Below are 12,772 nucleotides of genomic sequence, written 5' to 3'. Positions count from 1 at the left end.
TTCCGCTGAAAAGCGCTTAGTATTGGAGCTTCAGCATCAGTCCTTCCAATGAATATTCAGGGTTAGTTTCCTTTAGGATGGAGTGGTTTGATCTCCTTGCAGTCCAAGGGACTCTCAAGAGTCTTCTCCAACACCACAGTTCAAAAGCATCAATCCTTCAACACTCAGCCTTCTTTATAGTCCAACTCTCACATCTGTGGGCTTTCCTAGTAGCACAGTTGGTAAAGAATCTGCCTGCAATGCAGGAGACCCCTGTTCGATTCCTGGGTCAGGAAGATCCGCTGGAGAAGGGATAGGCTACCCACTCCAGTTTTCTTGGGCTTTCTTTGTGGCTCAGCTGGTAAAGAATCCACCTGCAATGCAGGAGTCCTGGGTTCAATCCCTGGGTTGGGAAGATTCCCTGGAGAAGGGAACAGCTACCCACTCCAGTATTCTGGCCTGGAGAATTTCATGGACTGTATAGTCCTTGGGGTCGCAAAGAGTCGGACACGACTGAGCAACTTTTACTTTCGCATCTGTACCTGACTACTGGAAAAACCACAGCTTTGACTGTATGGACCTTGGTTGACAAAGTGATGTCTCTATTTTTAATACACTATTGGGTTTGTCATAGTTTCCTTCCAAGGCGCGTCTTTTAATTTCATCACTACAGTCACTGTCTTCAGTGATTTTAGGGCCCAAGAAAATAAAATCTGCCCTTGCTTCTACTTTTTCCCCTTCTGTTTGCCATAAAGTGATGGGACTGGATGCCATGGTCTTAGTTTCTTTAATGTTGACGTCCTCCTTCCTCGTCGCTGTCTATTAAACCAGCGTTCCTGTCAGAGGGGAGACTCCTCCCTCCGCCGCTTTCTCCCTGTGTGGGCCTTGGGTGCACTAACGAGTGTGGGACGGGAATAATGCATCATGACCTCACAGGACGGTGTGAGCTTCCGGTGGGCAGGAGACCATCTGTGAAGGGCCCGGCCTGGGGCGTGATACACGACCACCGCTTGGTGATCTCAGCCCCAAAACGAACTGAAAGCAGCCCCGTCTTTGTGTGACTTTCTCGGGGAGGGAGTCGAGCACACAGGTGGGTTTTGCATCCAGAAGGAATTCTGACATAAGCGCATCATATAAGGGGGCTACTGGTGCGCGCGCGCGTGTGTGCATGTGTGTGTGTGTGTGTGTGCATGCGTGTGTGTGTGTGTACATGCGTGTGTGCATGTGTGCATGTGTCTAGGGTGCTGCCCAGTGTTTTGTTTACACAAAACAGCTGTGAGTCACAGGGCACGGTCCCCGCCTCCCGGGGGTGCCAGACAGTGCCTTCCGGGCTGAGTTTGGAAGCACCCCACAGTCAGCAGAGGCGCCTCGAGAAGCCCGTGGAGGCTGGTGGTCTCCGGGGTGGCGGCGAGCCCTGTCCGTGTGTCTCTGGCCGCGGCGAGGGTCTTCCAGGGCGCCCAGGGACTGCGTGGCTGCCGCGCCTCTGCCGGGCGTCTGCCGCGCGATCTCGCTCTTCCATGTGGAAGGGTTGTTGGTACCATCGGTTGCCCACTTGTCTGGTAAACGATATGGTGGGGCCTCCGTTAACCCAAGCCCATGAAGCGAGTAAGTCAGCACGTTGAAAATATAGTGTGGAAGTGACTTAAGCCTGGAGGAATCCATTCCTGAGAACGCAGCCCTCCCTGCCTGGCGTATTTTGGTGGAAGTTGATGTCTGAGTTGGGAGGAAGAGGCCAGAGGCCTGGTTCCTAGCAGAGCTCTGGGTCCAGTTCAGCAGCGTTTGCCCTGGGATTCCGGGCCCCCCTCCTCAGGGAGGAGTCCCAGGAGGGTCAGCCTGGGCACAGCAGCTGGAGCTCGGCACGGGGGAAGCTGGCGGAAAGCTGCCTTTGCTGCAGGTAGGGCTGATGCTGCGCACTGACCGGCAATGCTTGGCCGGGGTCTGGAAAGAGCTGGAAACTCTACCCGGCATGGAGCCTGTGGAGCGCTCAGCACGGACAGCTCTTCTTCCCCCGAGTTCTCTGGGTTCCTGTGTGTGTGAGTGTTTCCCTTCTTCTCAGGACGCTCCCCAGAGACCGGCCCCGGCACACACGTACTTACGTGTGCTGGGCCACCCTGGCGGCCCCGTCATTAGAGCTGCACACAGGGTGGAGGGAAGGCCGTGTGGGAACTCACGCTCCACTGTAATCCAAGAACAGGTTTCTTTACAGCGGGATGCGGTTGGTGTCAGACACATATGGAAAAGAAAGGAACGGGCCCCTGATTCTGGCAGGGCACCAAGGGCCAGATGCTCAACATGCGGACCACGGGCCAGCTGCGGTGCCGCTAGCCAGCCGGGGCACGACGTGTGATCTTGACCCCGGCTCTGCCTTTTCCTCTCTCCCCCCAGGTGCCCAGCCTGTGTGAAGACCTCCTGTCCTCGGTTGACCAGCCACTGAAAATCGCCAGAGACAAGGTGGTGGGGAAGGACTACCTCCTGTGTGACTACAACAGGGACGGGGACTCCTACAGGTGAGCCCCTGCCCTGGCCGCCCGCCGCCGCCGCTGGCAGCCAGCCTTCCTGCTTCTGTTCTGTCCATCCTTCCATCCGCCCATCTCAACCAGCCGGTGTCTGTGGAGCGCCTGCATGGGAGATGCAGCAGTAAACAGGCGTTCTCTGCCCTGGGGGCTCACAGTCTAACGGGAGAGAGGTGTTGCTAAAAAACAGCTAGCTACTTCATTAACATCTCATCAAATCCTGCAAAGGAGAAGGTCCAGGGTGTGCCCGTGACAGGGATCCCAAGTGCAGGAGGGCCTGTGTGCTTAAGGGCATGTGAGTGAAGCTTGTCAGACAGACAGGCAGCTCTCCCTTTGTTTCCCCATCACCCTTTCAGAGCCGTGAATTACTAAGTCAGTGTTCATCCCTGCCCCCGATGATCACTAGGCTAGAGCAGGAGACACACCGGGTCTGGTCACCTGTGACTTGATTGCTGCAGCCATGGCCAGGCTTATTTGAGGGTAGCATAGAGAAGGCCAAGGTTGACTCCAGGAGGACTTGCTGAAGAAGGTGATGTCTGAGCTAGATTTTTAAAGGTGCATAGAAGTTCTTAAATATTAAAAAAAGATGAAAGTAAAAGTTGCTCGGTCACGTCTGGCTCTTTGTGACCCCAGGGACTATACAGTCCATGGAATTCTCCAGGCCAGAATCCTGGAGCAGGTAGCCTTTCCCTTCTCCAGGGATCTCCCTGACCCAGGAATCGAACCAGGGTCTCCTGCATTGCAGGTGGATTCTTTAGCAACTGAGCCATCAGGGAAGCCCTGATAAAGATGGAGTGGAGGGAAAGATGAGGAATCCTTAAACCTGTCCGGTATTCCTGGGATGGGTGGCGGTAATCAGTGCCTTGAAGGATGGTGGAGGAATGCCATCTGCCTTAGGTTTATGTAGAGGCTGCAGAACCTGAGCTAAGTCTTGATGCCTTGGCCTCGTGCTCTTTGGGGGACGGGTGGGCCCTAAGAAGTAAAAGCAGGAGAAAATGGCTGGAGGGAGCCGGCATGGGCTCCGGGGCAGCACTGCCTGCTGGAGCAGCTGGAACTCTGACGATCAGTCTCTGGTCTCTGGCTCTCTCGAGTGTCGGGTGGAGGGGACAGGGCTCACTCCTCTCACAGGACGCTCAGCAGCGCGTCTGTGTGAGCAGGCACTCGTCCGCCAGGCACTTAGGCACTCTTCTGTGCGGCTTGTGTGTCCTGCTGAGGACTCCAGAGAGCAAGCAGATGTGGAAACCCTGGAGATTGTTGAAAAGCGGGAGAGGATAGGGAGGGGCGGGAGGGGCTGCAGGCGTGAGCCCTCAGGACGAGAAGGTTCCCTCCTGCGCAGGTCTGGGGCAGAGCATCCCGCGTGAAGGCCCTGGGTGGGACGCAGTGAGCCCGGCAGGGAGGGAGGGGAGCCTGGGGTGGAAGGGAGGCCGGAGGCCTTGCAGGCCAGGGAGGGGTGATGCAGGCTCAGTGCCGGGCACTTGGGGGTTAAGGGAAATAGTGCCCCTGAAGTGCCGCACAGCACAGAGAGCGAAGTGGCATGAAAGCTTCAGTCGCTCAGTCGTGTCCGACCCCATGGGCTGTAGCCGCCTGGATGCTCTGTCTGTGAGGATTCTCCAGGCAAGAATTTTGGGATGGGTAGCCATTCTCCAGAACTTGGGGCAGAAATTACAAAGAACTAATGCTGCTTAAGAGAGACTGGACAGCTGTCCTACAGTGGTGTCTCTTTCCTAGCTTCATGTGGGAAGTTGGGTAAAGAATGTCCTTCAGCCTGATCCAGACTGGAGCCTAGAGCGGAGATGGGAAGAGGTGGTCAGGTTTGAGGTTGGTCTTAGACGTAGAGCCAGTGGAGTTTGCTGATGGAGGGGGTTGGGGAGGAGCAGCTGGAGAGGTGGCAGGGTCCCTGAGTGTGGAGGTGAGGAAGGCTCTGGGGGCGTCTTAAGCTCCAGATGCCCAGCGGATGGAAGTGGAGAGTCAGACAGCCTGTGTGTATTCTTGACTCCGGGGAGGCCTGGGTGGGGATGGATGTACAGAGGTGGGCGTCCGGCTCCAAGGTGGTGAGACTGCCTGAGGCAGGTCCAGCTCAGCCCGAGGGGGCTGGCCACGGCCCGGGTCGTGGGCAGGGGGCCGCGTCCCGTCCTCAGTGGGGGCGAGGCCCCAAGGGCGGTAAGTGGGCTGGCAGGCCAGGGAGCCCGTGACAAAAAGACGCCGCAAAGCGCATCATCAGACACGGGGTTCAGGGGGGCGTCCTGGAAGAGGGGCCCCAGGGCTGGGGCTTGCTAAGTCAACATCATCGTTACATTTCTTGTTTCCTCCTGAAAATTCGGGCTTGCTGTATGAGACGGCTGTTCCCCAGAGGCCGGTGGAAGGCTGGGGCGTTTCCCACTCCAGGCCAGTTTGCCGGGCCTCCTGGGGACGTGGGACCCGCGGCCCCTCCAGGTCACCCTGCCGGCTCCCACCCGCATTCCTAGGGGCTCCCAGGGGGCTGTGGGGTCTTCGGCTGAAGAGGAGCCCGGGCACAGGGCAGAGGGCTTTCATTTTTTCTCTTCTCGGGATACAACTTCAAGGTCTTCTGATTTCTCCACACGTTTCTGTGTAACTGTGTTTGACCGTTTGCTTAAATGAGATCCTTATGGTGTGACGGTCTGCCAGCAGCGCTGTTTGAAACCTGTTAGCTGAAACAAAAAGCATTCTCTGAGGGAAATGAAAGGCCTGACTTTGGAAATCTAAGCGTTCCTGTCCATCTGTCTTTTTTCAAATGGCCTCCATTTAAGCTCTTTAATGTGTTCTGAGTGCCCCTTCCACTCAGAATATTCTGGGTAATGTTATGATTTTTTTTCCCCCAGCTACAATTACCCCGGCTCCAGGACTAACGGCTGGAAATGCTGTCGTCTGTGAGCCAGGGGAGATGTGAGGTACAGGCTTCTTGAAAATTCCAGACTCCCAGTCAGCAAGAGAGATGGGCTGTGTCTCAATTGGGTTGCCTTTAAACAAAAGCCGGCTGGGGCAGGTCTTCCAGCCCTGCCCCACCCCGGACAGCGGGGGACTCGTAGCCTCGAAGGTCAGGCCTCTGAGGGTGCCGGCCGGGCAGGCGAGGCGTGGAGGGTCTCACACTCGGCTTCCTTTCCACCCGCCTTGGTGAGCAGAGGTACGAAGCCTCCTGGTTTATGTATAAATAGTGGTGGTGACAGCCCTCTTCATCTTTGGGCCTGGTAAGAGGTCTTTATTGATTTTTTTTAATTCTTAGGCATCCCCCAGCAGAAAGAGCAGAGAGTTGCTTCATCTCTGTTGGTTCGGAGGAGCACTTGCCAGAATGGCCGGGGGTCCTTTCCTCCCCGCCCCATGCTGGCAGGCTTCGGCCCGCAAGCTCCATGCTGGGCGCCGGGCCACGACGGCAGAGCGCGCCACGGGCTTCTACCCAGAGCACCCTTGCTGCCCAGGGCAAGGTCGGGAGGCCAGGCTGTGACCGCGGCAAGGGGATGAGGGGACAGGCGGGGAAACGGTCTGTCCTGCTGCGTGTCAGGGTGGAGACGGGTGTACAGTGACGATTGCACTCTCCTACTTTGCTGCTGTTCTCGAGCACGTGGAGTGCCAGGCCCCCTTCCAGGTGGGGAGCAAACGGTGGGAAGCAGGACAGACATGACTCCTGCCTTCCGGGAGCTCAGCTTCTCAAGTTGACCGTCTAAACTAGTTTGCAGTTCAGTAAAGTTTTAGGATTCAACTCTGCAGCCACACCAGTGCTCAGGAACCACCTGAAGCTCCCGGCTACCATTCTGGATGCACAGACGCAAAACACTGCCGTTGTCGGGGAAGTTGTGCCAGGCAGCACCGTTCTGAGGGGCGAGCACGGTGAGAACGGCCCTGCCCGGGGAGGGAGAGTGGGGAGAGGCCCAGGGTGGGCCTCTCTTCTGCCCTCCAAGCAGGCAGGGCGCTTGCCAGTGGCCTGGACACGGCCCAGTGTAACCCGCAGGCTGCCTGCTGGTCACGGGGCAGCAGGGGCATCTCAGGCCGTGTTGCACGTTCTCCTGACACGGGTGAGTGAGGTTGGGGGCTGGCGTGGAAAGAAGGGTGCCCAGGCACCTCCTGCTCTGAGGGACGCTGGTGCAGGGAGACTCTTGGGGACACCAGGCACAGTGACTCTGCCCTCACTTACCTGTGTGGACCCCCAGCCTCGAAAGGGGGGCCTCTGCCCGAGGGTGGCGTGGAGGTTGCCCGGCTGATGTGATGGATCTGCTGAAGTAGGAGCCAGGCGTCAGATACCAGGAAGAAAGATGTTTGTACACAGGACTCGTTAAGGGGACGGGGATGCCTTTTGCCCCTTACCCTCAATCCCAAATCAGTCAGCCCTGAGTCCTTCGCGACGTGAAGTGGTGTGGTCAGGCAGGGAAACAGGAAAGGCAGTGGGGTTTCTGACCATGGGCGCGTCTCGGTCTTTACAGCCCAGGGTGTGAAGGACTTTGTCCGGATTCCACGTTGCCCCGGCCGCCTCTCCTTTTCCTTCTCACCTTTGTAATCCCCTCTCTCTGTGCCCCCAGCCCTGTGAAGTCCACCTGCGGGAATTAACGAGTGAGTTTCCCTTACAGCCGCCTTCCCAGCACTTTCTGTGGTTAAATGTTTTCCTGATGTGGCAAAATACATTTTTTAAAGCACAGCGAGTCTTTGGGCTGGAAAAAGCAAGACTGGTTCTCATTACTTGCAGTGTTCTGTGCGCACACAGCCCGTGCAGGCTGGAGGGCCCTCCTCTGCCACAGGGAGGGCTCCGTCCCCGCGGTGTCCTTACATGTGATCTGCGGTCTCCTGCTGCCCTAACTGACAGCTCTCATTTTAATCCTTAATTGTCTGAGGCGATCTATGAGGAGAGTGACATTTTCTCCAGAATGGCTGGCAAGTCAGGAAGGACTGAGTGGTCTTTCTTCATCAATACAGTGGTGAGAACAAAGGAAGGTCTTTAAAAGATGAGTAAGAAGTGATGTTTGTTGCACGCTGAACTGTATACTAGTCTCTGGGCACTTGATGTCCTCGCCTCCTTTGCTCCTCGAAGCAGACCTGCGGGTAAAGAGTAGCCTCCGTTTACATACGAGGAAAACGAAGCTCAGAGAAGTCAAGACACGTGTTGGAAACACACAGCTAGTAAGAGCTGGGGCCTGGCAGTCACAGCCAGGTCTGACAGTCTGAGCCCTTGCTCTCTGAACCTCGAGAAAGAAGGCCTCATCTGTTGGCCAGGGCCTGTGGGTCGTGGCTGCTCCTCTGAAATCTCAGTAGCTGGGGCTGACGGGCTCAGCTGCCTCGCTCCCCCGGAATGAGTCGTGTGACCTTCTCCCTCTGCCCTGCAGGTCACCATGGAGTAACAAGTATGACCCTCCCCTGGAAGACGGGGCCATGCCTTCTGCTCGCCTGAGGAAGCTGGAGGTGGAAGCCAACAACGCCTTTGACCAGTACCGAGACCTGTGAGTTAAGGGGCTCCCCTGATACGTAGGTTGGAGAGGAGACATGACCGGCCCCATGGCAGGCCTGACCAGGGACAGCTCTGAGTGCCCTGCAGGACGCTGGGCGGGAGTGTGGTCCCCGGGCCCGTCCTGAGAGGCGGCTGGCACGTCCGGGCACTGCCCTGCGTCGTGAGCACCGCCTGCCTGCAGGACTCCAGGCCCGATGCCCCGTACCCTTCGTCTCAGATCTTCCCCAGCGTGGGTGCTGATTGTAGCCCCCATGTCTGCTGAGGAAGAAATCAGCTCAGAACAACTCACTGAATTGTGTCGGAGGCCAGAGGCAGAGCAAGGAGTCTGACCCGGGTCCGTCTGTCCGCAGAGACCCCGCTGGGTTTCATGGCACCGCCTGCCATGACGGTTCTCGCCTGGGGCCCAGGGCCCTGCTCCCAGACCAGTCTCCAAGGCCAGGGGGATCCGGGGGGAGGCAGAGGCGGGGGTCGGGGCTCCTCGGTACCCACAGCTCCCTCACGTCAGCGCTGCTGCCTCCGGGGTCGTCGGGGCCTCAGCCCTCACTGTGCTGCTGTGGCTTAGTCACTGAAGCGTGTCTGACTCTTGTGTGACCCCGTGCGCTTGGCAAAGTGTTTTTGCTGCATCTGCTTAGATTTCTGCCTCCTGCCGCACCCCCAGAAAGGGCGGCCACTCGCTCCACCCACCGCGCACGGGAAGGCTCCAGAGAAGGTTATCTCCAAAGCATTTTTTTCTTAATAGGATCTCATTTTTAATTAAGCTCCATATTGAAAACATAGCAAACCTATAATATATGCAGTGCTACCTCAATACGGACCCAGTGATTCAGGGGAGGAATTGACATATATATGTCTGTAAAGGGCCAGATAGTAAACACTTTAGACTTTGCAGCCACGTAAGTCCTGTCACTTTTTCTTTATTCTTTCTTTTTATGTATAATTATCCTTCCCTCGTAGCTCAGTTGGTAAAGAATCTGCCTGCAGTGTAGGAGACCCGGGTTTAATTCCTGGTTTGGGAAGATCCCCTGGAGAAGGAAATGGCAACCCACTCCAGTACTCTTGGCTGGAAAATCCCATGAACAGAGGGGCCTGGTGGGCTACAGTCCATGGGGTCACAAGAGTCAGACACAACTGAGCAGCTAAGCACACATCCCATATCCTTTAAAAACATAAAGCCCTCTCTTGAGCCTAGAGGTAGGTGGCATTTGGCCTTCAGTCTAGAGTGTGCCCACCCTGAGCTGACCTAGGATGTAGGCGGGGAAAAAGAATGAGAGAAACAAAGCCTCCGACTGCTGCAGTGTCGTCGGGACGCGGCAGTGCCATCCTTGGAGAAGGAGCTCAGGCTCCTCCTTGCAGACAGCTGGCATGGTGGTCCAGGTTTTAGCAGATTTGGTATGTATAGTACATCATACAGAATTACCTGTGTCCATCTGACACGTGTCGACAAAAAGACCCACGACCCAGAAGCAAAAGCAGGGCTCTGAGGAAGCCGGGCGCGCTGGCCCGTAGCGTCCAAGCTGCCCCAGGTGCGTCGCCGTGCGAGTCAGCTTCATCTTCACGCTGCCACGTGCCGGTATTTTACATGCAGTATCTTTAATCCTTTCAAGAACCTCTGGGGCCGTTGATGTTCCCATTTTTACTGATGAGACTGGGGTTCCCAGAGGCTAAATGAACCCCCACACACACACAGGACCTCGAGGTGAAGAGCTAGAGTTTGAGTCTGTATTTGCCTGATGTTTCCACTCAATAGAGTCTCACCATTAGAGTAAATTTCGGTGATGGAAGACTCGTGACATCGAGAACGTTGCCCTGTAGTAGAGCAGCTCCTTCCCCAGAGAAGCCGAGAATTGGTCTCGTTGCTGGCATTTCTGGTTTATTTGTAGCTCTTCTTACCCAGCCATGTGGCAAGAAGCCTGTCCAGCTGCTGAACGGGAATTCCCAAGTGGAGTCAGTGTTGTGGGTTAATGATATGCTGACAGTAAGCCAGCAGCGCCGATAGCGGTTACCAGCCAGTACCTGGCGAGCCTGGCGTCCGCTGCCTCTCTCGGTCTCACCGAATCTTCACGTCGGCCTGTGCAAGAGGGTTCTCCCCGTTCTACAGAGGAAGTGACAGATGCAGAGAGGTGAAGTCTCTCACCAGGTTCACCCAGCCAGGGGCATATTTCACATGTTCTATTCCGGTTTAAAACCATCCTTATCCAACTCAGAGTGCAAAACTTAACTCATTTACTTGACCAGCATTGGCCTGTTTGACACAAGCCAGATGCTCGCCAAGTCCTAGGGCTCCGGCCCTGAGTCCAGATGACCACATCCTTGCCTACGTGGCGCGTCCGCTGAGGATACACAGACAATAGAGCGAGAGTGGGTCGGTGCTGAGAGGGTGATGGGACAGAGAGTGCCCGGGGTTTGCGTGGCGGGGTCGGAGCACCTGTCCGGGAGCTGGCCTGGGCTCTGGTGCCCGGGCGGGAAGGGGCAGCCAGGCAGGGTGGCTTTCTGGTCCTTCGAGGAGCAGAACAAGGCCAGTTCTGATTGCTGGTAGGCGTGAGCGTTCGAGTGGCGACTTCCTGGGTACCGTGATCCGCATGTGCTGCTCCCCTCGTGCTGCCGTGGAGTGGGGGCGGGGCAGGCCTGGGAAGAGGCCCGTGTCCTCTCTGACTGCTCCCTCCTGCCTGCTGGCTCGCTGCTTCACGTGTATAATGACATGCGGTCTGTTCGGCGTGTGCCTTCTGTGAGGCCTCGTTGGGCCTCATACGGTAGAGCATTTCCCCATCCCCCTTCACAAGGCTTCCCTGTCGGAACAGTGGCTCTGTAGGGTACGTGGGAGTTGTCTACCAGGCCATGAGGTCCCTGCTCAGGGAGGTCCTCTAGGCGGTTAAACCTCTGGGAATCTGCAGGAGCTGGGTTCATCCCCCAGGTCTAACTCTCCGCACCGCCTCCTGAGAAGGTTCCCCCGCCTGGGCAGAGTCCCCCGTGAAGGGGCTTTCCGCCTTGATGACCCGTATCTCTGTGGGCCTGTGCGCGTTGCCTGTGCTCCCCTCTGAAGGGGAGCTGACCTATGGGGAAGTGAGGAGGGGTGGCAGGGCAGCTTCCTGCACCCAGAGGGGACCTCACAGGACAAGCCGGCCCTGAGGTTCTGGGATGGTCTGGAGAGGTGGAATCTGGGCCCAGAGCTGCCGCCCCTGAGGTTCTTGGACGGTCTGGAGAGGTGGTGTCCCGGCCCAGAGCCGCCGCCCCTGAGGTTCTTGGACGGTCTGGAGAGGTGGTGTCCCGGCCCAGAGCCGCCCCTGGGGTTCTGGGAGGGTCTGGAGAGGTGGGGCCCGGGCCCGGAGCCACCCCTGAGGTTCTGGGACGGTCTGTAGGGCTGGGGTCCGGGCCCGGAGGATGCTGCTCTGCCCCCAGTGAATCAGAGTGCTCTTCTAGGCGGGAGGAGACGGTCCTTGGCCTCCAGGCGGCATCCACAGGGAAGGGCAGGGGGCCTTTCATTCCCTCGTATGTGGGGGCGGCCTGGTCATCCCATCACAGCAGTCCCAGGCCCCCGGAGGGACCGTGGTGGGAGTTGTCGTTGGGTGGCCAGAGTCTTCAGTGCTCTGGGACAACCACTCCTGAGGCCCATGTCAGGACCATTTCCCCAGTTGCTGAGCCAACCCATTTCTCGTTTAATAATTATGAATCCAAGTCTCCTTTTTCTTTCTTTCCTTCCTTTCCCCTCCTACTCCCCATCCCCTAGTATCTTGCCCACTTCCTGTTGTCAGAGTGCCCTGTGGGTTGTCAGATGTCACATTAGTGACCTTGAACTCTCCGCGCTGTGGTTCTGGGGCAGACAGAGATCAGCCCAGGGCTTGGAGGCCTCACCCCTGCCTTGGTCAGCGCAGGCCAGTGGTCACTGCAGGTTTCCTGGGGCCAGGGCCTCGCCTTTCATCCTGGCCTTCGTTCTTGCCCCTCCCTAGTCTAGGCCTCTCCCCACAGCAAGAAGACTCCTCTGCTGTCACCGTGGCGTTCTCGATAACAGTCTGCCTGCCGTTGCAGGAGACGCGATAGACGTGGTTTCAGTCTTCAGTCCCTGGGTCTGGAAGATCCCCTGGAGGAGGAAATGGCAACCACTCCAGCATTCTTACCTGGAGAATCCCGTGGACAGAGGAGCCTGGCAGGCTACAGTCCATGGGGCTGCAAAGAGTTGGACACAACTGAGTGTGTGCACGCACACACGCACACACACACACACACACACACACAGTGAAGGAAACCACAGCACTCCTCCATGGAGCCTTCCACCTAACTTGCTTCAGTTCAGTTCAGTTCAGTCGCTCAGTCGTGTCCGACCTTTTGGGACCCCATGAACCGCAGCACGCCAGACCTCCCTGTCCATCACCAACTCCCGGGGTCCACCCAAACCCATGTCCATTGAGTTGGTGATGCCATCCAGCCATCTCAACCTCTGTCGTCCCCTTCTCCTCCTGCCGTCAATCTTTCCCAGCATCAAGGTCTTTTCTAATGAGTCATCTCTTCACACGAAGTGGCCAAAGTATTGGAGTTTCAGCTTCAACATCAGTCCTTCCAATGAACACTCAGGACTGATCTCCTTTAGGATGGCCTGGTTGGATCTCCTTGCAGTCCAAGGGACTCTCAAGAGTCTTCTCCAACACTTGCCTTCCTTACACGTCAGCAAACAGGCTCAGGCAGAAGGTCACTCTGAGGGGAGGCTCCCCCAACACTGCCTCGCGTCCGCTGGCTCTGTCGCTGAGCCACTGCCTGAGGGGCTGAGGAGATGGCCCGTGTCCTGGGCTTGCAGACAGGCACCTGGAGCCTTGGGCAGACCCAGAGGGAAGCGAGTGAT

The 12,772-nt window shown here is 57.1% G+C and overlaps 1 protein-coding gene across 4 annotated transcripts in view; it reads left to right on the top strand.

The window, feature by feature from the left end:
• Window positions 1-12,772, top strand: part of CAPZB (capping actin protein of muscle Z-line subunit beta) — a 139,844-nt gene that overhangs the window by 97,787 nt on the left and 29,285 nt on the right. For all 4 annotated transcript variants that reach the window (XM_070382162.1, XM_005908097.3, XM_070382160.1 and 1 more), the window contains exons 3-4: window positions 2,365-2,486; window positions 7,820-7,933. In XM_070382162.1, the coding sequence (XP_070238263.1) occupies window positions 2,365-2,486; window positions 7,820-7,933 (236 nt within the window). The remainder of the gene's footprint in view (window positions 1-2,364; window positions 2,487-7,819; window positions 7,934-12,772) is intronic.

Source organism: Bos mutus, chromosome 2 (genome assembly GCF_027580195.1).
Source record: "Bos mutus isolate GX-2022 chromosome 2, NWIPB_WYAK_1.1, whole genome shotgun sequence".
Classification (NCBI taxonomy): Eukaryota; Metazoa; Chordata; class Mammalia; order Artiodactyla; family Bovidae; genus Bos; species Bos mutus.
This window is presented reverse-complemented; position numbering and strand designations above follow the sequence as displayed.